General features: G+C 39.1%; 1 protein-coding gene across 1 annotated transcript in view; it reads right to left on the reverse strand.

Moving 5' to 3' along the window:
- The window catches only part of mslnb (mesothelin b), a 49,264-nt gene extending 29,170 nt beyond the window's left edge, over positions 1-20,094 (reverse strand). Inside the window, exons 1-45 of the mRNA XM_024802912.2 lie at positions 19,994-20,094; positions 17,626-17,723; positions 16,153-16,171; positions 16,008-16,041; positions 14,548-14,670; positions 14,120-14,319; positions 13,933-14,036; positions 12,495-12,607; positions 12,110-12,337; positions 11,912-11,986; positions 11,571-11,809; positions 10,847-10,931; positions 10,564-10,707; positions 10,234-10,436; positions 10,034-10,143; positions 9,821-9,939; positions 9,546-9,722; positions 9,163-9,194; positions 8,636-8,733; positions 8,476-8,498; positions 8,283-8,304; positions 8,164-8,191; positions 7,994-8,072; positions 7,756-7,902; positions 7,413-7,621; positions 6,583-6,683; positions 6,367-6,485; positions 6,087-6,263; positions 5,960-5,991; positions 5,762-5,859; positions 5,504-5,520; positions 5,391-5,412; positions 5,278-5,305; positions 5,094-5,178; positions 4,175-4,321; positions 3,850-4,061; positions 3,644-3,747; positions 3,280-3,398; positions 3,011-3,166; positions 2,558-2,772; positions 2,389-2,474; positions 1,914-2,050; positions 1,706-1,831; positions 1,432-1,622; positions 1,258-1,352 (exon numbers count right to left, since the gene is read on the reverse strand). Coding sequence (XP_024658680.2) covers positions 1,258-1,352; positions 1,432-1,622; positions 1,706-1,831; positions 1,914-2,050; positions 2,389-2,474; positions 2,558-2,772; positions 3,011-3,166; positions 3,280-3,398; positions 3,644-3,747; positions 3,850-4,061; positions 4,175-4,321; positions 5,094-5,178; positions 5,278-5,305; positions 5,391-5,412; positions 5,504-5,520; positions 5,762-5,859; positions 5,960-5,991; positions 6,087-6,263; positions 6,367-6,485; positions 6,583-6,683; positions 7,413-7,621; positions 7,756-7,902; positions 7,994-8,072; positions 8,164-8,191; positions 8,283-8,304; positions 8,476-8,498; positions 8,636-8,733; positions 9,163-9,194; positions 9,546-9,722; positions 9,821-9,939; positions 10,034-10,143; positions 10,234-10,436; positions 10,564-10,707; positions 10,847-10,931; positions 11,571-11,809; positions 11,912-11,986; positions 12,110-12,337; positions 12,495-12,607; positions 13,933-14,036; positions 14,120-14,319; positions 14,548-14,670; positions 16,008-16,041; positions 16,153-16,171; positions 17,626-17,677 — 4,930 coding nt within the window. The 5' untranslated portion in view covers positions 17,678-17,723; positions 19,994-20,094. The remainder of the gene's footprint in view (positions 1-1,257; positions 1,353-1,431; positions 1,623-1,705; positions 1,832-1,913; positions 2,051-2,388; positions 2,475-2,557; positions 2,773-3,010; positions 3,167-3,279; positions 3,399-3,643; positions 3,748-3,849; positions 4,062-4,174; positions 4,322-5,093; positions 5,179-5,277; positions 5,306-5,390; positions 5,413-5,503; positions 5,521-5,761; positions 5,860-5,959; positions 5,992-6,086; positions 6,264-6,366; positions 6,486-6,582; positions 6,684-7,412; positions 7,622-7,755; positions 7,903-7,993; positions 8,073-8,163; positions 8,192-8,282; positions 8,305-8,475; positions 8,499-8,635; positions 8,734-9,162; positions 9,195-9,545; positions 9,723-9,820; positions 9,940-10,033; positions 10,144-10,233; positions 10,437-10,563; positions 10,708-10,846; positions 10,932-11,570; positions 11,810-11,911; positions 11,987-12,109; positions 12,338-12,494; positions 12,608-13,932; positions 14,037-14,119; positions 14,320-14,547; positions 14,671-16,007; positions 16,042-16,152; positions 16,172-17,625; positions 17,724-19,993) is intronic.
- Positions 20,095-25,213: the final 5,119 nt, after the last annotated feature.

Raw genomic sequence — 25,213 nt, forward strand, 5'->3', positions numbered from 1 at the left:
AGTTTTAGTTTTTCCCCAGTTTAGAGTGTTTTCAGTTCTGTTTCTTGCCACCCTTTCCTTTGTTTCGTACATCACTGTCACAATAAAGCTCGCTCACTTCAGAAGCCACCTGCAGTTTGGGTCCTTTTATAATTCAGACGTCTTGCCCTGGCAACCCGTGACACTTTAAACCTTATTAAGAACGATGACGGGGACAAGCATCAGTGAAAAATTGCTGCGGTCTTGCTTTTAATGTATTTATACTGTATGTGTACTATACTATGTGTATGTGAATAAAATTTATTTTTTTTTTTTTAAAGAAAATGACTCTAAAGGAAAAGCAAGTCCTGAATAAAGGGTTGCTAACTGCAAAAAATGAAGATCTACCAGTGACAGCAAAGGAGCTAATTACTTTGTATGTGTATGGTTGTCTGAGCTCTTTGTTATCATGTTAATACTTTGCTTCTTTCTCGGGTATTAATGTAGCAAGGCAGAGAGTGACAACGTTGGCTAATATCAGCAAACCTTAAGAGATATACTGTATCCTCATAATTCACATTACTGAGTGTATTGACTTTGTTCTACTGTTACACACAGTTGAGTATTAGATATATACAGATATATCCAAAGCACAACAATCTGCTGCAAAATGAAGGGAAACTGAAAAATTGCAATTCCCTGAATTTTGTATTGTTGGAATTAAATAATGTGCAGTGCCTCAATAATGCTATGCTTTTTTAATAATAAGTGTTATAAAGTTATATAGTGTATTTTAAGCGGACACAGCCCTGAAAAATAAAGGCATGAGACCAGGTGTCCTTGGGAGTAGAAAGCTGCAGACTCTCGCTCATGTTTGCCTGTAGATAAGAGGGGACCATCTCTAGTGGAAAGTTACTGAGACACTGTTGTTTAGACTAGAATGAGAGAGCTTCTATAATAAAACTGTTAGGGGCACAGCAGCATTTTGGGATCGGCAGCGTGTCATGCAGGATGCATCTCCCTTCTAGAAGTAATAAAGTATTAAATGGTCTACTGAGCAGTGTTTCGTCTTCCATCGGATGCCTCTGAGGAATCAAAAGAACTCGGTGAAGTGTTGTTATTAACAGTGTACAACTAAATTTTCCTTTTAATTTAAATTGTGCTCAGGCAGTTGTGCTTTTAGGTGACATGTGGTTGCTGTTCAGTTTCATGTAGAATATCATTTGATCAATGTCTTTTCCCCCCACTTGAATTAGCATCCCACTTGATCCTTGACCCTGGCATTCTTGAAAGACTTACTTGAGCCGACGTAAAGGTAAGTCCTGATGGTGTTGTACACGTCTCCCCTCACAAAGTCAGCAGTAGTGTAGTTGTATACCCCAAGGATTGAGACACTGAAACACAACAAATTTAAATCAGAACACAAAACAAAAAAACATATAAAGCAGGATTTAGTGCTGTAGTAAAACACACAGTTTTTGGAAGGCCAGGCAGGAGGTGCTGTTTATGACACTGGGACTGATCAGGCTCTTTGTGAGGAAGGGCAAGTAGTTCTTGAGGCGTTGGTCAAACCAAGCATCCACCTCCAACGTTTGGGTGCTGCTGAGGGCCATGGGCCAGACGCAGGGCAGGATGGAGCGCCTCATCGCTTCCGGCAGAGACTCCTGGAGGCAATGCACAGATTAATGTGTTTAATCATTGCATTGTGTTTGCATTTCTGCGTGTGCTTGTGCCTTGGGCTACGTACAGTTTCTAGAAACTGTGGTGTCTGGCTGTAGCTGTTGAAGAGCATGCAGAGCTGTGCGTTGTTGTCGACAACATTAGGACGTCGTAGATAATCCCCAAGCTCCGATGGAGGGATGGAATTTATGATCTAGAAGATTAGAAGACATAAATTAAGACATTCTCCTCTTGCTTTATCATATTTACTCCTGATATCTTTCAAGTCAACACACCAGACTCATTCTGTCAGGAGGCATGAGCGACAGGAAGGCGGTGAGGTTGGGAAACTGGAAACCCATGAAAGATTGCTCCAGGAAACCATAGAAACTGGTGTTGTAGCTGTCACTGTAGCAGCGGAGAGGTGTTGGACCTAGAGGAAAAGGTGGAGACACAAACTAGGTTATAATATTGGAACTTTGCCTCATGCTTTGTTAAGCCATCTGGAATAAAATAAATAAATAAAGTTTTACTTGTTGTTGTATTCACATAAAATGTGACAAACATACATGTTTAATGAAAAAATAACAAGAGCGAGCATAGGAGAAAACTCAATGTCTGACTCCTCTCTCACTTTCACAAGGCTGGCAGCCATTATGTTAAGAAATGTGAATGGGCTACTCGCTTACAGGAATGTTACAGCCCAATTTCATAAAGCATCCAACAAAAAAAATTAAAGCTGAGTTTACTGGTTTCCTGGGTTAGCTTTACCTCCGAGGGTCTGGAGGATTTGATCATAGATTTTCTGCTGTGTGTCTGTGCTGAGCGTTGAGATAGTCATGTTCAGGTTCAGTACACTGAAACAAAAAAATGCAAAGGTTTATTTCCAGTCAGATTGCTTAAATACTTCCATATATGGTGCTTGAAGCTTTGTGCTCACCCCAGCTGCTCAATGCTGCAGCTCCGTCCTGCGAGTATTCCGAAGTAAGGTGCAACTTGTCCTGGTGAAAGTTGTACCAGCAGAGGTGGCAGCCGGGAGGTAAGCCACACCTCTACGTCCGCATCACTCATCGAAGGAAGGGAGAGGTTTGCACGATCAAACACAACTTGCAACATGGCTGACCTCACGACTGAAGGCAATGCGTCTTCAGGAGCCTGTAGAAAAAACCAAAAGTAATAATCATGTTTTTTAGATGTAACAGGTGTAACAGGACCTTCTTCAACTTCTGTGTGAGAAGACTAACCAGAAAAATGTTAGAGTTTACCATCATTGCAAACATAAACACAAAACGTATGAATGTTTTACATGTGATGAACAGATAAACTCAGCTTGACTTGACCTCTAGTATCAACAAAACACACCAGGTGACTTTATAACATGATGTATGCTCACCAGGAGAACAGATGAGAAATCATCAAAGAAGGCAGCCAGAGACTGGTCAGGCACATATTTCATCACCATGTTGACTTGCTCAGAAGTTGTGAGCTGTCCAGGTGTTGTGGACACCTCGGCTAGCTGTCTGACCGTGAGCTGTGACAAGGCTTCCATCTGCATATGCAAACACACATGTTGTCAGTGACAGTTGTGGTTATCACAGAGGGAAACCCCACCCCACAAGAAAACAGATGTAAAGACAGAAAATGCAGTGCATCATAACGCACCGCTGAGAAGTTGGAGTAGATCGTCTGAATGTCCTGGAACGTCGCAAGATAGGCAAAACCTCCCATGTTCACCTGCAGCCATTGTGCACTGGTGGCAATGCCTGAGCTGCAGGCGGGGTCTGAACCACAAACACACACAGAGGAAATTCAGCTTTATTGTGCTGAAGGAAAAGCATCTATCATACATTGTTATGTCACTTTGCAATACACGTGACCACCCTGGATTACTGTATTCCTGAATCCCACCAATTCTATCAACATGTGTGAATGTTGGATTAATTCAGATGTGACGTGAACAATACATAGACTGTAACTGTTAATAGGCTGCCATTGATTGTTACTGGGCTGTAATACAGCAGTGTACCTGTGCTGTTGTTCCTGGTCAGGAAAACCTTAATGAAGTGCGTGTAGACAGACACCTGCCTGGCAAACGTCAATTGTGGCCGGAGTTGACTCAAAATCTGCTGACTGAATTGAAATTGGGATTAGGTTAATTAAAAAATGGCAGGCTTTTGGTATACCAAGAAAGGCAGTCACATTTGATGTAATTTGTATGGTCTAATTTCTTACATGGCCTGGTAGGAGCTGCAGGTCAGGTTCTTTGTGGAGATACATGAAAGGAAGTCAGGTGAAACAGCTGGCAGAAATGGGAGAAGGCGGCGGCCAAACCACGTCTGGATGAAGGTTAGATTATTGAGGGTGGCCGTGTTGACAGTATCTATTCGGAGTTCTTGTATGGTGTCCAGAATCACGGACACTGCTGGGTTGTTGGCGTCCAGAGTCTATAACAAAGATCAAAATGTGATGTAACTACTGACTTTTCTTATCTTTCAACAACAGACGGTTTGCAGAAGGTTCTTCTCGTCTTACAAAATATTGTGTAATGCTTTCATACCGTGTTGACGAGCAGATCCAGAGCCTGGTCCAGGACCTGAGAGGTTTCGGAGAGGACAAGTTTCCAGACAGATTTGGACCCACTCGAGCTGGAGGAGTGGTTGCACTTCAGTATCATTGCCAGCTGTTCTGCTGTTATTGTTGACAGCTGCGTGACGACAGAGAACAGTTTAGACTCCACAGTGAAAGTGAAAACGAGCTGAATCACAGACGGCTGTTGACTTATGTGACGCTTTTTTTTTTTTTTTGCTTGGTCAGGCCTCTTCCGGGGCAAAGGGGCCCTCGGGCCTCCGGCCTCTGGGCCTGCGGCTCGGTTCACTCACACTCAAACCTTTTGAATACAAGCACGCTGATCCACACAGGTGTCCACGCGGGTGTCCACTGTTCATAGACATAGACTACACCTTTATTGGCTGCTACTTCCAAGCACATTTTGCGCTGTCGGTCCTGCTTGCTGCACAACAACATTCAATATTTAGTATTTACTGCTGTTTACACTTAGCTAGATTAACGTGACGGTGTTGTGTTTAGTATGTTGCTCTGGTTTTTTGCTTGTTTTCTCTTCTTTTTCTCTCAACAGGTGATCCAGGAGATTTTTTTTCTCTTCTTTCTCTTTTTAAGTGCCCTTCCTCACTGTCCCTCTTCCCTTCTGTTTTTCTTTTCCTTCATCTTTCTTTCTCCCTTTTCTATCCCTCAGTCATGTCTGTCTCGTCTGTAACAACTGAAAATAAAATAAAATAAATGATAACAACAAAGGTCGATCAAATGGACCAATACGGCAAGGCCGTGATGATCCATTTGGCAAAGTAAATCCGTTGGGTATCCTTGCTGGTCTTCAGACAACAATTCTGACGGCTAAAGAACCAAATGGGACAGGCAAAAAAATAAATAAATTAAAAAAGATTATGTGACGCTCTTACCGAGGCACAAGCCAGTTGCTCAACGGCCAAGTCACAGAGGTTTCCGCTCGTCTGTGCACTGGTGAGTTGGAGCTGCACTGCTGTTCTGTGGTTTCAAAATAAAACATGTGATTGGTACTTTGTTGACATCTGGGACAACGTTGCATAAAAAGTAAACTCTCCAACAGGTTCATGTAAATCCTACCTGTTCAAACCGATACAGATTTCCGTTTCTGTACCAAAAAAAGGAGAAAAAAAAGTTATAAATTGACAATAAAAAAAATTGCATTTTTATGCATAAAGAAGTGGAGAACTTACCATTTGCCGTGCTGACATTACACTTGTAAGAGAAACAGACACAGAGCACATTACAAATCTACTATATTAAGACTAATGTAAGACAAAACAAATAATCTAAAACATACAATTACCTCTCCAATGATGCAGTCTGAAATAAAAACACAGGAAATGCAAATCAGTTTAATGTATTTAAAAAAAAAATCAGTTCAGTAATAAGCTACAGTTAGACTGGATGTTATTCCTGACGCTTGCTAATTATTGACAATTTACATTTAGCGTGTCCATAGAGTAGGTGGTGTGTGGAATAAGATGAAACAGTGAAGAGACAAAGCTGGATATAAGACTTTGAGAATTAGTGTTCTAAATCTTTATGTTGATGTAACACTCACCAGGTGGTAGTTGGTGGGATAGAGCCTCTTTAGTCTGTGTGATAGTTGCAACAATGCCAAGAGAAACCACAGGTATGGCCAAGTCCAGTCTGGCAAACCTGTAACATGTAAACACACAGATTTTAATCATAGTGCCAGATTATATAAAAAAGTTTAACCACTTCAAAAGTGCCGAGTATAAGTAGATGTGAAACTCACAGCGTTTTGTATGAAGAGCAAGTGAAGTTTTCCTTGGAGGAGAAAGAAAGCAAACATCATTCATTACTTTAACAAGCACAGGAAAGTAAAAATGATGACTTAACAGGAAGGCAGCTGCTCTTTTTACCGGGTGAATGAACACGGTGAGGTTGGTCAGGAACTCTGTGAATTTATTCTTTTCAGCAGACACGGTCAGGTAGTCAAAGAGCGCGTTGATGATGACAGCTTTGTCCGGCAGATTTGGAAGCGACAGCGACAGCAGCTCTGCGCTCTGTTGTGCAGTCAGGAGTGTCAAGACTTCAATCTAAAAGGAAATACGAAACAAGTGAGAGTTATTTCTATTAGTTCCCAGCTTTGTTTGTTTGTATTTTTTAAAATCGCGTCAATTAACCGAAGTCCCATCTCACAGGGTTGAATTGTGGGTTGAGATGGATCAGCTCAGTGAGCGACAGAAGTGCTGAAAATGGACCGAAATTCTGCTGTATCCACACTGCAGTGCTGTTGGAGGTGGACACACAGCTGGAATCTAGAAGAAGTTTTGAAAAAGTAGAAATAACTGTAAATGATTGATTTTTAATTTTATTTTTTTAGTTGTTAAATTAAAATACGAAGCATGCGCGTACCTGAGCGTGGCTGCGTCAGGAACTGCAGTATGAAATCCTGCAAGACCAACTGCTGCTGGTTTGAGGTCATCTGGTTAAACTGGCTGATAAACGTCTGCAGTCTGAAAATGAAATCACGGCAAAAAGAAAAAAGAAAAAAAAAGAGAACTAACTAACCAATAACATTTTGTAATTGAAAAACAAATTTATATTTGTACTGCATGGATATAACAGAGAACCCTTTGGATTTTTGACTAAACCAACCGTTGTTGTATTGTTGTATTTCGACTCTTGATTTAGTCTCATCTGCGTGCCTTCTACACTTCCTGTCCTACTTGTCTTTTTGTTCTTGATGTTACAGCGAAGGTTGGTTTACTTTCATGCCATGTGCCAGCTTTACTGACTTGTTTGTGATTTTCCAGACTGTTTTCATCTGATAATGAATCGTTATTATCGCTTCCTTACATTTACGACTGATTTTTTTTATGTAATTACTCATCTTAAATATGAAAAATAGCAAACTAACAGCTAACTGAGATTTCATTGTAAGTAAAACTGTGAACTTTTGCAGATTAATTCTCTCTGCCATGCCCTATGATTTGCCATGCCCTTTGCGTCTTTCTTTAACAACTCCACACTCCATTCGCTGACAGTTTTTTTTTATTAATGGATACGACACGAAATATTCTAGACCTGAATGAAGTTCAGATCAAATTTAGAAATATTAATTGCAGAAATCCTCTGAAGGGTTCATCTTCACAGATGAATCTTGGAAATCAAAACGTGAACTGTGAACCACACTGGATGCATGCTGTTGGGCGTGTGCAGCAGCAATTCTGACAAATACTCACATTTCCTGGTATGACTGACAGGTCAGGTTTGTGCTGCTGAGACAGCGCAGAAACATTCCTGATGCGTAAGGCAAGAAGCTCCTCAGGCGGCCTGAGAACCACAACCTGATAACTTCGCTGTTCTGCAGCTGCTCATCTGTCAGCAGTGACACTCTGATCTCTCCAATCACATCCAAGACCTGTGGCGCTGATGGAATCACGGGCATCGGCTAAACAAGAGATAATTGAGTTATTTTAAAGGCGGATTAACTTTTCCCCAGGTCACAATTCTTGTAACTTAGTGTTTGAATGATTCATTTCATGAATCCTTATTTGTTTGTTAAAGCTTATTAAAGTCATTAACCATGTTAGCCAGGATGTCCAGGGCTGGGTTTAAAACATTGGAGACTTTAGTGAGCAGGATTTTCCACAGAGTTTTGGAGTGGGCGCTGTTCCCAGAAAGATTACACATCAGAAGAGATGCCAGTTGATTGGCTGTGAAGTTGTCCAGCTGGATGTGTGAAAGAGACAGAGGACGTGTAGTTATTCTCTGCAATAAACAGTAATGAGTCCTCACCGGCTCTGTTAAAGTAAATCATTACCTGTGCACAGGCATATTCCTCCAAGGGGACGTTGCAGGGAACTTGATTAAAGGTGTCCAAGTAAGACAGCAGATCAGAGCTTTGGGTCACACAAGACAGGAAATACACGTCAGAATAGAAAACAACTGCAGTAGCATTGCTTACTATGTAAATCCTATTAAAAGGGTTACCTGTTGACTCCTGCACAGCTCTGAGTTTCTGTCAAAAAACAGAAAATTATTTCTTTTCAGAAATCATACAAACAGAATGTATTAGTGTTTACGCTGGCAACAGTCAAAAAAAGTCTTACCATTGAGCGGGATTACCGGGCACTGTAAAAGACGGGATTAACAAATTAAAACAATGATTGAAATATTATTCAAACCGTTGTGACAACCACAGCTTAAGAGCATTCAAATTAAGATGTGATATGAGCAGAAAAGACAACAGTTGTTGTGATTTGTTAGGATTTAAACTAAATTGTATAGAAGAAAAAATCTCACCCTGAGGTTCGCCGGCACGCACTCTGTCCAAATCAGAAAATAAAAAATATTCAGTCAGCAAAAGCACAGGTTTAGGTCTACTTACATGGACTAGCTTAAGCCATTACATTGTGCACTCAGTCGTTTTTTGTCTTTGTGTTTGTGAGGCAGTGAAACGTACCGACAGGTGCAATGTTTATCAGGGCTTCTATAGTGGCCCAGGTGACTGGTTCCATTTCTGGAGGCAGAGATGGTATGGCTGCATAGAGCTGTGTAAAGCTGGAATACAAAAGAACACAAAACACACATGTAAATAAAGAGTATATAGAGAGCTACCCAATCAGACCTTCAGACCTTGTTTTTGTGATGTCCACTATTGAAAGCTGAAATTAAATCTGCATTAAAAATGACTACCTGTCATGTAATTAATTTTCTACATTATCCTGTATTAATCCAGTTAATAAGCTATATTAATGCCACAATGTATATTGTAATCTCATTTCTTTCTCTTTCTGTTTTCATTTCTGAATTAATAATAGCAATAGCAGTGGTTCAGTTTTAGCCATTAATGCATTGCTACGAAGCCTTAGCTTGAACATGGTTGCAGGTATAGTCTGCAGTGAGAGAGTTCTCCTGATTCACTGAACAAAACAGCTTGGAAAGAATTGTGAGGTTCATTTAGTCAGAAAACCGGTTAAAGTTACTCACATTTGTTTGTAGATGTCGCAGGAAGGATTGATCTGAAAAATTGCATATTTTATGATTAATATTTGAGAAAGGCTAAAGCATGCTCAACACCTATCACAGCAAAATCTCCAGTGTTAAATTAACACTAGAGAGTGTCTATATGGGTCCACTCCTCTGGGTGTTAAATACAACACTGTTGAGTGTTAAATTAACACTTTTGACAGTGTTATATGTTTAAAAGTAACCTAGTCAGTTTTGAAGATTAACAATGACTAACACCGAGCAGTGCTGATGTTCTAACACTGGAAAATAACTCAAAATGTTAGAAATATTCCAGTACACTCTCTAGTGTTAATTTAACACGGGAGATTTTGCTGTGTACACATCTCAGCCAAAGCTGTTACCTCTCCAGCGAGCCTGACCAAAGCGCTGAGGACCTCTGGGTACTTCCTGGCTGCAGGTGACTCCGTCAGGAAGTTAAACACTTGGCTGATGACAACGTCTTTCTCTGGTGGAGTTGGGAGAGTCAACAGCAGCAACTCTACCGTCTGATTTGGAGTCAGGAGGTCAAGAGCCTCCAGCTGAGCGGGTTACAAAGCAGAAGAGGAGAGCACAATTACTGTATAGTAAAATTACTGCTTCTGTTAAGTCTGAGCACATCTGTGTTTTGCAAACTTACTCCAGAGAAATAAGGGTTGAGTGCGTAGAAGTCGAAGATAGAGGCAAAGCTCGAGAAGAAACCAAAGTTGAGTTGCAGCCATTCTGCGCTGTTATTAACTGCAGAGACACACTGGGGGTCTGAAGCATTTGTACAAACATTAACATAAATGCCAAAGGAACTGGTTTTGTAGTATCTGTGTGTTAATCTGTGTTGTCTGTGTCCTCTTCTTACCCGAGGTGTTGTGATTTAGCAGGAAGGGGTAGATGAAGTACTCGTAGATGTTGCTGCTGTACATCGGATCAGCATCCAAAAAGTTCATGCGTTCACTGAGCGCCGCCACACTGCACACAGCAGGGCAAAGACAAAGTGAGAACGACTGCACCAAACCACGTTCTCGTTAAATGAAAGAGAAATGAAAACGGTTGACTCACAGGGTTTGGTAAACGGGGCAAGAAAAGTTCTTGGTGCTGAGGCAGGAGAGGAGCTCTGGCTGTACGTCGGGCAGGAGGGGCAGCAGCTTGACCTTGAACCAGAGCTGGATGAAAGCTGGGTCCGTCAGGTGCCCCTGGGTCAGAGTTGCTGAGTTTGACTCGCTGAAGATCTGCTTAAACTCGGATTCCAACTGCGTGAAGTTCTACAGAGGATGAAGAACGAGGAAGCATTGATTTGCTGAAGCTGCAATGTGTGTAGTGAAAACACAAGCCTATGAAAGCAATGTTGTGAAGCTATAAGTCACCGTGGAGCTGTTGGACAGTACTCACTGCTGTGGAGAGCTCCTTGATCAGCAAGTTCAGACGTTGAGTCAGCTCTAGAACCAGCTTCAAGACGACGGCTTCTGTCATGGTCAGGTTGTTACGAGCAGCGCAGTGCAAGACATGAGCCACGTTTGCCACCGCGTCGGTCAGCTGACGGCACGGAAAGAAAAATCATCGGCACAGAAGTTAGAAAAACTTTTGACATTCAATTTTTTTTTATATGTCAGGAATTTAAGTGAAGAATTCAAAACATTCGAGTGTCAATAATCAAAGGTAAATAAAACCTCACCCCGCAAGGGCTCTTATCAAGGGTGATGCTACAGACATCCTGGATTTCAATCACCGTCATGTTGTCCATACTGTTGTCCAGACGGCTGCACAAAAGTAAAGAACACGCTTGAACACAAAAGACATAGTGATGCATCATCTTACAGCACAGCAACGTTCACACTGACCATGCTGGCAAACAGACACATTTTAAAAGGTGTTCTAGCACATGTGAAATTGACAAAAGTTCCTCAAAGAGTGACAAGTACGAAGGTTCTACAAGGAACGTAAAACTGCAAATTGTAACATTGACTTAGTGAATTTCTTCTGACCTTGAGTGACTATGAGATGCTCTTATGTATATTTCTCCTCACATTTTGAAACCAGATAATTACTTAATTAGAAAAATAATCATTCCTAAATGGTGCTAAAGCCTCTGACTGCTAATTACTGTGGTATTTATTTAAAGATTTGTTTTAGTTGCAGACTGGCTTTCTAATACCACTCTTAGCTTAATTTCAGTCTGCACTAATACGTAAGAAGAAATTGAGCTTTTAAAAGCACAGCAAAGAGAATGGGGTCACTATACAGCATAGCAAACCAAAAAAACAAGCTAAAACAGGCTTAACAGAGCGTTGCTGGATAGAGCTTTAGAGCCGCTGATGTGTCTACATCACTGATGCATTATTGATAGTTTTCCTATTTTCAATGGAAACCATTAATGTAAATGAGGAATTCCGACTTACAACACTTCGTGGAAAGCGAGCGTGATGTTTTCATGCATCAGGAGTTCTTCATCGGGCAAAAACCTCCGTAACAGCGGCTTTACAACGTAATGATACCAGTCTACTACATTTGTCACATCAAACTTAGGTCCCTCTGGGACCTCAGGTGCGCTTGGCTGGTATTTGCCAGCCAGCTCAGAAAGAGTCCAGTTGAGCAGGAACTGGGTCAAAGTGGTGCTTCTTATATTTGACGGATTTCTCTGGAAAAAACAGGTCAGGGGTCATTTTTTCTAACTGGCTGTAGAGCTGTTTAGACAGCTTAGAGAGTGGCAACACATGAGTGTGCGCGTGTGTTTGTGTACCTCACGTGTGAAGGACACAAAATTATGAACAAAGCTCCCGATGGGTTTGAAGGCTGACATGAATCCATTTACGACCTGGATGTGCAATGAAGCAGAGGCTGTTAAATTTTACTGAATTAAATTTTTTATGAATATTTTTTCTAGAGATGAAAACATCTTCAATTATTTTGCAGGTGGATGCGCACTCTGTTACTGTACCTGTTGGAGGCCTGGCTGATGTGACAGCTGTACTGGATAGGAGGGTGGGTACCCAGGGGTTGTCCAGTTGGGGCCCCATCCAGGGCCAGCAGTGGGTGATGGGCCAGATTCCCCTGTTAGCAGACTGTGGAAGACCAAGGCTAATGTGCCATTGTCTAAACTGGCAACATAAGGGCTCATGAGCAGCTCGGCCTTTTGTGCTGGAGACAACAAGTTAAGAACCTCCAGCTGTGAATGAAGAAAAAAAAGGAGTAAGAGAAGAAGAACAGGAAGAAGTGTGGAGCAGCGATATTTGTTGTGGTGGAGTTCTCTGTAGTGTCCAGATTGCCATAAAAACAGCTGTATAAAATTCATAAAATCTTAATTAAGGCTCAGTTTAACTCACTCCATTGAAGACCACATTGAGCTCTGAAAAGTCCTTCAAGCGGGCCATGACACTGAAGGCACCAAAGTTCTTCATCAGCCACTCCGCACTGCCCTCATCTGGCCTCACACAGCCTGCACACAGATCACACATTGACCGACTGTGTACATACTAGCAGTTAGCTCCAACATTTGAACAAACTGAAGCTTTAATTGTGACTTAATGAATTTCAGTCTGTCTGCAGACAAATGCAGATTGTCAAAGATAAAAACTGCAAACATATTTTAGTAAAACATAGCACTTGATTGGTTCTGATGCTTTATTGTCTAACATGAGAACTTTGCTTCTTCTTTTAAATTTGATTTTATCCATTTTAAAAACCCAAATAACTTAATTAAGAACAAAACACATTATTAGCCCTAGCTGCACTTTGACCCTGTCCTGTGTTGTTTAACTTCTGGACAATGATTTTCCTCTTTGTCACAGAAGAATGCAATCCCCACCCCATTCCCTGCACAGTGTTCCCTGTCGGGGTTTTTGTGTGTGTGACTGCTCCAAATCTAGTAAGTTTGGTGCCTCCTTTTTTTTTATCAAAGCCTCTAAACACTTTAAAAGCTATTTCTATTTGTTTTTTCTGTCTACAAATGTTGTTTAATACCTCAAAACCCACCAAATAAAGACCTCAAGAAAGTAACACAAGTTGTTGCAAGAGGCTTATTTGGACGTTATTATGCAAACAGGCTTTTTGCATGAATGACATTTATAACATCGTTGGCACCTTCAGTTAGTGACAGCTGCTAATTTGGTACAGAAACATTCAAAACTTTTGAGAAAACCTATTTATTTGTTGTTTTGAACACATCCACACACTGTTTAGCAAACCTCAGTAAATGATTAGATGCTTAGCTGTGTGCTGTGCTGTCTCCATGCCAGTACAAGCAAGAAGCAACTTTGTTGCTTGTGAAAGAGTTGTTGAGGGTCACATGATAATGAGAGACACTTCTAGAAAAAAGTTGTAGGAAATACCATTGCATGCCTTTGAGTTGTAAATATGTAAATATTAAGATGATGTTAACATGTTTGATCTACAAAGACTGGCACTGTAACTTTCATGTAAAGGGCCACGGTGTGAGTGTCTGAAAGGCGATACAGATACATTTCCCGGCACACGGTCATTTCCAAATCTGCTTGCAGTACTTTAACAGCTATTAGATAACACTTTGATAACCTGTGTAAGTACAATTTTGATAACACATGCACAATGCAGCGCTTAGGCCTATAGCAGCAGTTACGATAAATTAAGGTTTAGCTGGAATATGAATGTGAAACAGTTTCTATTTTTGACCTTAACTTGCAAAGAGTGATTAAATGCTAACCTCACAATACCGTGTGACATATTTGTACTGAAAGTAAAGTCTAGTTTATAGGAAGAAAAAGTTATTGGTATTAGACACGTTACCATCAACTGTTGCCGAAGACAGGAACGGGTACATAAAGAATGTGTAGATCCACTTTTGCCTGACTGGATCCATCTCAGAATAGTGTTGACTGAGCTCCTCCACTCTGCGAGGAGACGTGGGATGTTGGATTATTATACTAAAATCTCAAAATTACAGAAATAAAGATGAGGACAGTAAGAGGCCTACACAGTCTGGTAGGTGGAGCAGCTGAAGTTCCTGGTGCTGAGACAGGACAAGAACTGCTTGGTGATGGATTTCAGGAGCGGTTTCATGTTGACCTCCAACCACATCCTGACCAGATCTTGATTTTGTAGAGCGTCTGCAGTCAAGTCTAATTCCAGAGCGCCCTCCACACTCAAAATTGGTCCTCTTGTCATGCTTGATTTCTGCGGCAACAGTGATGGAGAGGCTTTATACTCACACGTTTCACCAATAAGCTACTCAGCATTCATCTGCTTACATGAAACCTACTGTCAACAGGATTTATAAGTTAGTGACCAACAAATAATGTCAGTGTTGTGACAGAATAAAAAAACAAACTTAGTCCATCCCTGACTGGTCATACTGGAATTTGTAACATCTGTTCTTCTGCTGAATGCTTGTTGAAGTCATACCATAAACGTGTACACATCCATTGTGGCTTCAAGAATTCCTTTCAGCTTTCGCATTTCATCTGCGCCCGTGTCTGTCGAAGGCAGGCCCACACACTGTAAGAAGTTCGAGGTGGCGTCTGGGACCTTGAAATTTATGACAAGTGGAAAAATTACTAAGATGGAAACCAAAAACAACAATAATATTTCAATAACTAAAAAGCAAAAGCAATGAGATTAATTGTGCCTGATTGTCTGATTGTGATTTATTACACTGATTGCCTGGTTGCATGATTAATAATTCCTCTCATATAGTTGTACATATGAATACTTTACTGATCCCGCAAAGGAAATTGCTGTATTATGGCAGCAGCATAAAGAATAACAATAAAAACATCATTGTTTAAAACACCACAGCACCACACTGAAGGCCTTATTATGTGAAATAACTGTTAAAATAAAAAATAATAAAATAAGACAATAAAAATGATCTGAATTATTATAGCAAGATATATAAAGAGTTTGTTTTTAAATGTGACTATGTCAGAAGTCCTGAAGTTACTGTTGTCATTTAGTTTAAACAACAGGTTCACACCATAGATGACGCAGTTTTTATGGCAAGTGTATCTGATTTAGGTGTGCTGATTCTATGCTGATCGTTGTTATATACATATACACATATAAACAGCACTTAGTTTGTTTCCAGTTGCCCAGGGGAGATTTTGTTCAGATGCATATCTTAGCGAACTTTGGGCTGACACTACAAATCGGAACAATATTATGCTATGCTGTGAGATTTATGCCACTTGAATTAATTTCTAAACTGTCTCCTGTTCTTATAATAAGGTAGGTGTTGTTAATTTAGCTGCTAGCTAGCTAAATTAATCTTTTTACAACATTTGCTTAATGCTCTTAAAACAGGATATGTCACAAAATAAAAGTTATTAAAGTAGAAGTGATTTAATTCCGAAATAAAATGTATTCATAGATAACACAGAAAAATATTTTCAATATTAAAGAAAAATCTTTAATATTGAAAATATTTGTCATGAAACATAATCTTTCATCTTCTTAACGTGATAAAGCATTTCGCCATACTCGCATCAAATACTGGGAAATCTATTGTTTGACATGTTTACCCACACCAGTGCACTACCCAGTGTTTTCACAGTCACTCTTCAAAAGTATTTAATCAAGCTCAGTGAAAAAAACGATGTGAACAGGTCATGAGCTAATCTTGATCTTTTTGGTATGCGTTTTGGGCAGTTTGACAACTTTAGTCATAACAAGAATCTCATGACGGTATTTGTGATCTCACAACCACGCTAACGAAATAATATCCTAGCCATACTGACTGTTTGCATATATTCAAAGTCAGCTCAACATATGTTGCATGAAAAAATGTTTTAAAAGAATAGAAAGCAATAACAATATGACGTTTGTACTTGTAGCTTTGTGTTGTGTTGTGCTACAGTTACACTAACCTGTGTGCAGGCATCTTTTGTGCATACTCCATTACTGCACGATCCACCAATTACAGAAAATAAAGATTATACAGGTTATTGCATTTAGAAGAGTGTAAAATTTACAAGTGTAAATATTATGTCTGTTTCTGTGTCCTGATCTTACCTCTGTGCACTGGATCCTGCTGTTGGGATAAGACAGAGTTGCATGTTAGAGCTGAATCTTACCAATGCATTTCCCCAAAACTTGTTTAAGCAGCAGAGTTTGGAAATTATTTAAGTCCTATTTTTAATGCAAAATTAGCCAGGAAATAGCATACCAAATGTTTAAACTCTTTTCTTGTTTTTTAAATTGCTGATTTAAAGGCTGTGTGGGGCTAATTAGTGACATGATTTAGTATAAATGATTTGGTTTGAGTTTTTCAGAAGCATACAATCCACACCTCTCAGTTACAATTTTACACAAAGTCCCAGCTTGTTGTTTAATGAGGTTGTAGAAGGGCATCAAAAACCACCCGGATTTGTATATTTGTAATAGTAAAATGCTTTTTTCTCTCTCTCGAGTGTATATTATTAAAATGCTGATGCTAAAAAGAAGCTCCTATTCTATTCTAAGAGACTGGTTACAGAGAAGTGTTGAAACTGTCAACAATACTGGCATCATATACGGGAGAAGATGTCACAAAATGACCAAGAAGGTACACGTAGCTTTAAAATTGTGCTGCTGAAATAATATTTGGTCAAAATGTTTCTGGTTTTGTAATAACAATAATAATATTAATAATAATAATTTGGTTTCTGGACACCTTTCTAAAGCCCAAGGCCACCTTACAAAGCATAAAATATAAACAGTAAAAGGATAAAAACATTTTCTGTAAAACCAGTGGTAAGAATTGATTCTAAGAAATAACCCATTGTTATTTATCTGCTTAAGCCCGTTATTGTTGTCTAGAAACTACCTAAACACACCCATGAACCGCACCATTGTTGCACCATTTTGACTCATTTTCATTATTCATGGCTTAAATAAATACTGGTGTCATGAAAAAACAAATATGTATAAATCCACAGCTGAAAGTAGTCATCATCAAAAGCATCAAAAGCAAAGTTGACAGTTACGAGAAGTTCATGAGCCACCTGAACACGAGTGGGTTTTTAAAAAAAAGAAGTATTAATATTATCTTATAAATATTAATACGTTAATTTTAGATTATAGTATTTAAAGTGTATCATGTGTAAGTTTCTTAATCTACTGTCCAAGGCAAAATGGCCATTGGTCTTATGTGAGTGTCAGCAAAGCACATCAGCTGAGTACTTTCCCTCCACACTCTGGCAAGATTTTAATCAACATTAACTGAACCTGAGCAAATAAAGCTTGTGTGGATGAATGCAGATTTATTGTTCTAGTGCGTATTTACAGCAGCAGAGTAATGTTTGTGGGGCTACAATAGTCATGTTCCTTATGATTCATAGGTCATGGGAATAAAGGGACATGAAAATATCTCAACAACATTTGTAATGATGTGATTTTATTGTCAGTTTAGGAGATTTTTCCCCCAATCATGCCACCGGTCTTTCCTTTTAATGAGCTGCTGATTCTTATACATATATACATTAAACACACAAAACTTCCTCTTACCAAAGGAGCTCCCCAGTAGGTAAACCAATAGGAACAGGTAGCGAGCTCTCATAATGCAACCAGTCTCATGAGATGTGAGGGCTTTGTGTTGAAAATCACTGGGGAGAGAAGAAGAGAAAGCAGCTGACACAGTCATCCAGGCATTACAGGAACTACAGGCATCACATAACTAACAGGTGGATTAATGATCGGGCTGTCTAAATAACTGGCACTCAGTATCAAAGTGCTATATATCACATCTTGGTCAGACATCATCAAATTAGGGGCGAACCGCTTGTGGCTCAAGCCATCTAAAGCTTTAAACATTATATAACCAATCTTTTTAGGCAAACAATGAAAAGTCAGTCTATTACTGACCTTTCACTCGAATGCCTGTGTGTTTAGTGGCTGAAAGGAATCAGGGAGTGGCTGTTAGATGTCTTACATACAGCCACCTAAAGTAACCCATAACAAAGTGACATTAAAGCATGATGGGAGAACTGAAGCATTAGTGGAAAGAATGCTGAAACCCTGCCTCACACGGCTTATAACAATGAAAACAAAGATAACCTTCACATAACCCTGCTCATAAACCACATTGCAAATTGTCATCACTAGTAGAGTGATTCCTTTAACAAACCTTCTAATTTTGACTTTTGTGGCACTTTCCTTCAGAAATGACCTAAAACTTTATCCAAATCTGCTGCTGCTGCTTTTCACAGAACTGTCCGTTTGTTTGAGTACAGTGAAATCACGCAATGCACCGATGACTTCATCGTTACGCTTGGCCGTGGACACCATTGTCACAATGTTAGGCACTTGCTTCTGTTCCTTGAGAAACATATAAAGAAGTACAAACATTCTCGCACGCAATATTGAGAGTCATGCTGGTATCTTGAAATGCTGCTCCTTTACACGTTAGTCACTCAAACCAAACATGGGCCTCCACCTACATGTCAATTCTTTTGTAAGGGGTTTGATATGGTGACCAAAAGCTTTATCAATATACATGTGATTACTTTATAAGGAGCAGCTTTGATTTGCATTTGGGAGGTTTGTTTGTTTCCACAAAGCGGCCACACACTCACGAAACATACAAAACCAACATGACTTATTTAGCTTTTTGAGTTTTTCCTCAACTGTTATTTTTTATTTTACAAGACTTTTGTAAAAAAAATTTAAAAAAGAGGTCAAATTTGATTTTTACTTATGCCACACACAATGACCATTTCTAATCCAGCAACAGTCAAAATGTAATCATTTACTAAAAGAAGAGAAAAACCTATAATGTTATAGATAAATTGTGCAGTTCTTATCATACAAATATTTTACACATCGGCTCCCCCCAAAACTCTCGCCCTGTTTATGCCTCATCATATGTTGCAACAGCGAGAACAAATAATTATTTAAGGTTAAAATGTTTGCTCAGTATCAGTCCTCCTCCTCCTCGGCCCTTTGTACGCCTGTCGGATGAAAGACCAACACCACTGAGACACTTTGTGAATAATTTGCCATTTTCAAAGACAGAACGTGTTGGAAAACTTTAGTACTTTTAATGCTGGTTACACAGCATAGCCAAATTTGCAAACATTTCAAAATAAACACATGTAATATATATATATAAAAAATGACATTTCAGAGTTGTTGTTTTTCTAAATTTTAGCTTGAGATATATAAAGCAAATAGTACTGCATTGTTACTGGCAGTCATCTGAACTGTCAGTTTGTGGAGAATAAAATAGAGAATAAGAAAACGTGAAAAAATAAAACAAGCCATCCCCGCTAAAGACGCCTTTTATGTTCGAGTAAAAATAAGTAAATATAAGAAGTACTTTATTTTTTATGCTTTACTTATAGACGTGTAATAACTTGTACTATTTGCTGTATGCACTTTGAATTTAATATTTTCCTGCTTCTGTGTTTAAAGATTTTTCAGTGTAGTATATTTTCTTATGAACAAGAGTAAAATATTTTGATCTCCTTTAGAAAGTCATATTTTTTATTGGTACCACTGTAAAGAGCACAGTGATGCCATTTCTTCGAGGATAACACACCAACCTGAAGACTCTTGGTTTAATAAGGTAGCTGTTATTCCCATGCATGCAATCCGCAAATAGCGCGTTGTCACTGGAGGTAAACCCTCGCAGGGCAAGAAAGACCAAATTATTATGAGCTGAAGGGATTTTCTGCTTTGTCTGCGTCTGTTTGCTACTGAATAACAAGCCTACATGCAGCAGTGATTAAAAACATCTCTTGAATAGAAGTAGATCTATGAGTTAAGTCTGTGATAAGCTTTAAAATGAGCAATATGTCCTTTTGATGGAGTTTCAAGGCTGAGTAGGAACTTAAAATGATAAAACAGCAAATCAAATCAAAGCCAGATTTCTTACCAGATCACGTCTGTAGGTAGAGTTGTTCAGGTCTTGTAAATCGCCTCTGTTAAACACTGTCTTCTGACACTGGAGGCACCGGCGCACGAGTGAAGGGTGTGTTTCCTTGTGACTGTGACACCGGTGATGATGGCTGAATCCTACCTGTTGCTCAAGAGGGCTGGCCCTTTTTCTTTTTTTGTAGGAGTGTATCATATTGTAATCAGAGCTTTTATGTAGATGACGGCAAGGAATCTGCTGCTTTGTCTGTGAATGTGTGTATAAAGTGGAGCAAGAGACATACAGCATAAAGTTATTTCTGAATAGCAGGTTGCACTTCCACTTTGTTTTTTGGATTTCTTGGCAACTTGTTGTAGACACCAAAATAAAGGCTGACTTTTTTCCCAATGATGAAAAAGAGATTTTGTCAGTCTTCAGGCTTTCCTCTGTCATTTAGTAACTTTTGTCGTTCGCTCTGTAAAATCAACATATCTACAGTAAATGCTGCGTCCAATCATTTTGAAAACAAGTTATTTTGGGTTTTGAGAGGCTTCATTTGCCTGTTATCATAAACACGTACACAGCATGGCATGCACACGCAGATCCAGTTAAACTGGTTTGCTGCTCTGGCTGAAAAGAGAAATGAATACAGGTTTTACCAGAGTGAATCGATTCAGGAAAAATGGTGTCCGACGGGTGCAGTGAGAACATACTTCAAAGTTATTTCACAATATGAAAAAGGAGAAGAAATCACGGCACGTCTCCATTACCTTTTTGTCTCACTATAATCAAGCCATTTTCACACACGCAACGCAACCTTGAACTACTTTTGATGTCACGCACCAGGTTCTTATTACAACGTGATGTCCAGATGTACTAATTTAAGCCGGTGAATTAACGGCGAGTTAACATTAGTTCATTATTAAGGACATATGAGAACCTTTAGACAGCCTCACAAATCTGTCCGCAGTTCATCTGTGAGTGACACACTCTTGAGCACTTCAAGAAAAACAATCCTAACTCACACTCGCTGGTGTATAACAAGTCTTATTGCTCCTCTTAAAGTTGACGGTTTGTTTATGCACATTGTTTGTTTTCAGTGTATCGTATTACATCTCTCTAGCTACTTATGAAAAGAACATGGCTATTGATATTCATGGATGTTTGGGAGGCATTGGGCTATTTATTTAATGAATCACAGTCAGATGTTAGGGTTAATTAACACATTGCTTTCAGGTCATGTTCAGCTCTCCCGTAAGTTTCTTTTTTTCTTCCCATTTAACTTTTCCACTTGTCATAAATTTGAAGGTCCCAGATGCTATCTTGAACTTGTTTTTCTTGAACACAACAGACACGTGCATCATTTATGGTATGAATTCAACAAGCTTTCTTCAGAAGACCAGTGAGGGATACAATGAGTTTTTCTGCTCCTTCTTTTTTTTTTGCTGTGTCACAACATGGATATTTTCCATCCCATGATATGCTAACTTACTGCTCTAAACATTAGGTTATATGTAACCATATGAATGCTGATTAGCTTTTTGGTGAAACACATGAATAAAGCCTCTCCTTCACTGCTGCCACAGACATCAAGCATGACTGTCGGGACAGTGTTGAGTGTGGAGGGAATTAGACTTGGCAGCAGTCCCTCTGCAGCAGGGTGTCGAACTCCAGGCCTCGAGGGCTGGTGTCCTGAAGGTTTTACATATCACCCTGGGTCAACACACCTGAATCAAATGATTAGTTCATTACCAGTGCTTGGAGAACTTCAAGACATGTTGAGGGGGTAATTTAGCCATTTAAATCAGCTGTATTGGATCAAGGACACATCTAAAACCTGCAGGACACCGCCCCTTGAGGCCTGGAGTTTGAATCAAGATCTGTTCAAGATGTGGATGGAGGTCAACATGAAACCGCTGCTGAAATCCATCACCAAGCACTTCTTGTCCTGTCTCAGCACCAGGAACTTCAGCTGCTCCACCTACCAGACTGTGTATGTCTCTTACTGTCTGCCCAAAGTGGATGTACACATTGTTTATGTACCCGTTCCTGTCTTCGACAAGAGTTGCTGGTAAAGTGTCTAATATAAACAACTGTGACTTACTCTAAACTAGAATTTACTGTCAGTGTGAAACCTGTTATGTTGCACAATCCTCTGAGGTTAACATTGAATCACTTTTTGCTAGTTTTGGTCAAGACTGCGAGCAGTTTCATGTTGTAATTTAACCTAATTTGGTCCTAAATGCTGCTGCAGGTCCAACATCTGCATCTCAAAGTGCATCCATCTATGAATCATGACATTTGGTTGTAAGTATACAGGTTAACCATGAGATGTGGGATTGTACGTCTCTTAGGTGTGACTAAGAGATCTGTTGTTGACCTACATCACCTGAGTGATCCCTCGGCATACGGCCTCATGATTACTCCCCAGCCGTTTCTCATCTGACTTACAGTGGTGTCCCCTGCTATCACTTTGTTTTGTTTGCTGGTTCACTTCCCAGTGTTCCCCGGCTCTCTGTACCCTTGAGTTTTTTGATTCATTTTTCATCTGCCAAGCTTCTTCTGTGGTCTCAAGGACATTTGCAAACATTTGTATTTACCCCAATGTTTCCATATTCAAACCCATTATCAGTCTTGATGCTTGTTTTCTTTAAACATCACTTAACTGGTGTTTAGATGCTTTAGAAATTAAGATATTCCTCCTCAGAGAAGCAGAAGCGCTACTAAATAAACCATATTTCAAAATTATTATGATAATGGAATAGGCAACAAACAACAAGGGTCCACAACTCAAGAGAAATATTTATAAATATCACTGTTACGTCACAAAGAGTCACTTCAGGTTAAATGATTTCACTGTGTGCTCAGTGTGGTCACCACGAGCTGGAAGGAGAGCAAATAAAATTGTATTGCGAAAGTTTTGGCTCATGTAACAGTACATGAGTATTTGCTGAATGAATTAACAAAAAGTTTAATTTACTATTATTATTATTATTATATTTCAGTATTTGTATATAACAATACTTATAACAATATAACGAACTGTATATAGGAAATGAGAGAAGGGTTTATTATATCAGCCACCCTTGAAGGTAATAGGATAGGGAGGACATGTGGCATATTTTCTAATTATATATTGTTGCATGGAGCCTGTAAATATCTCTAAAGTTTTTTGTTGTTGTCTTTTTTAATCTTTTGCAAAGAAAAAAAAGTGTTGGCATATGACAGAGGTGTAAACATAAGGCTCTGGACTGCAACTTAAGAAAATACCAGCAAATAGGAAAATGTTGCAAAAACACACAAAACACAAAGAAAGACAATAATGTGGCAGCTGTGAAGAACTGCCCTCAGGCACGCTTGAAAGAACTGAGCATTTATCTGTGTAGTGGGGAAGAAAAAGATGCAGGTGATGTGTTTTTTAACTGCATGGTTCATTTCAAACTGTATATACATGTTTGGTATTAACCTTTACTGTTAGTTCACTGTCCTATGACTGCTCCCTCACAATATTGTCTCACCCAAATCATGGAACAGTTATGTTTTGTGAGTTTTCTTTTTTTGTATGTGTGCTTTTGTGGTGTTTTATTTTCTCTTTCTGATGTATTTTATGTGCTTCTGCAACTTTTTAAGTTGCAGTGCATTTGACCTTTCAGAATCGCCCAGAAAACACTTTAATCTGACCCAGACGACAGCTTTGGAAAATGTAAAGGCGGGAATCAATTTTACACATTCACATATATTTTCATAATCTTTACAGCTTGTCCTGATAAAGGAATCCCTTACAGCCATTCATATTACACCAGAAGTAAAGTTATACAGTAGATTTAATTAAATGACAGAAACGTTCCTGTTTTTTCATTATCTAATATAGATAGATTTTTGTTTTCATTTTTATTTATTTATTTTTATTATTATTTCCTAACAATATATCCACAGTAAAATAAATAAATGTGCAAATAAAGTAGGACATTTTCTGGTGATTAACAAAAACGACGACAATGGCTTACCAGAACTTTTTCTCTGATTTTACATGTTTATTTCATACAATTTAATTGTGCTGACAGAATTATTTTATGTATTTATTTTATTCATTACATTGGATTTTTTTTTTTTTTTTAGCAATTAGAAAAACTCCTTTGAAATTGGACTTTTTTTCTTATGTTGAGAAAAAAATATAAGTAAGGCTTCTTCACACTGACAGAAAGGGTATTTTCACTGGTCGGGCCAAGTTAATATTAAAGTAGGGGAGACCGGGGATAGTTGTAACGTGGGTCAGTTGTAACACTTCCAATTTCTCCAATCAGGGCTAAGTTTCAAATGATGTGACTCATCCTGTACATGCCCAACTCAGTTTTGCTATCACATGTGAAAAATCAGCACATTTTGTCAAACACAGACAATTTAACATGAAAAAAAGTAATTTGTATGGCAAAAAGTAAGTTTTTCTACTTTATTTCAATTTCTAATAGCATTATCTGCTTTGCAGCTAAACTCAAACTTAAATTATGTTATTTGTATGTCTATGGGGATATATTCTGTGTAGGTCTTTAGTGCTAATGTTTTAGCCGTTGGCTGTAATGTTAGCTAGTTCATGGCTATAGGAGTCTGGGTCAGTTGTAACAGTAACAGTCTGGGTTAGTTGTAACAATAATGCAGATGTTACAACTTACCACACTATTACTTTAACTTATATTAAACAAGTTGGGGCAACGACATCAGCAGAGAGAGGTTCACTGGTCGCATTTGTATATGCGGTTAATGCCATTGACAACACAATTCCTCCACTGTTTGTGTTCCCACACATACATTATGCAGACCACTGTGTCAGAGATGGGCAGTAGGAAGTATTGGTTGTGGAAATAAATCAGGATGGGTGCACGAAACAGATTTCCTCATCTTTCTGAAGCACTTTGCAAACCACACCAAGGTAAGCCATGATAAAAGTAATGGAATTGCGATGCTGGTGAACAACTACATTTTTTCAGCTTCATTGTTATGTTCAAATTGGTGCAAGAGTTGTAGGTTACAATGCCCACTGAGCCAATGAGGCCAAACTCAAGGAAGACCAACCAAAATTAATGAAATATTCAGTTGCAGAAAATTCCATAACTTGTCTTTTTTGGGGGGGTTGGAATATGTTCAAAAGCTAGATTTCTGCATTCTGTCACACACACACATAGCTACATAAATGGCTCTAAGTGCATTCATGTGTTGAATAAACAAAGATTACATGTTAATATT

This window comes from Maylandia zebra, linkage group LG6 (assembly GCF_041146795.1).
Source record: "Maylandia zebra isolate NMK-2024a linkage group LG6, Mzebra_GT3a, whole genome shotgun sequence".
Taxonomy (NCBI): Eukaryota; Metazoa; Chordata; class Actinopteri; order Cichliformes; family Cichlidae; genus Maylandia; species Maylandia zebra.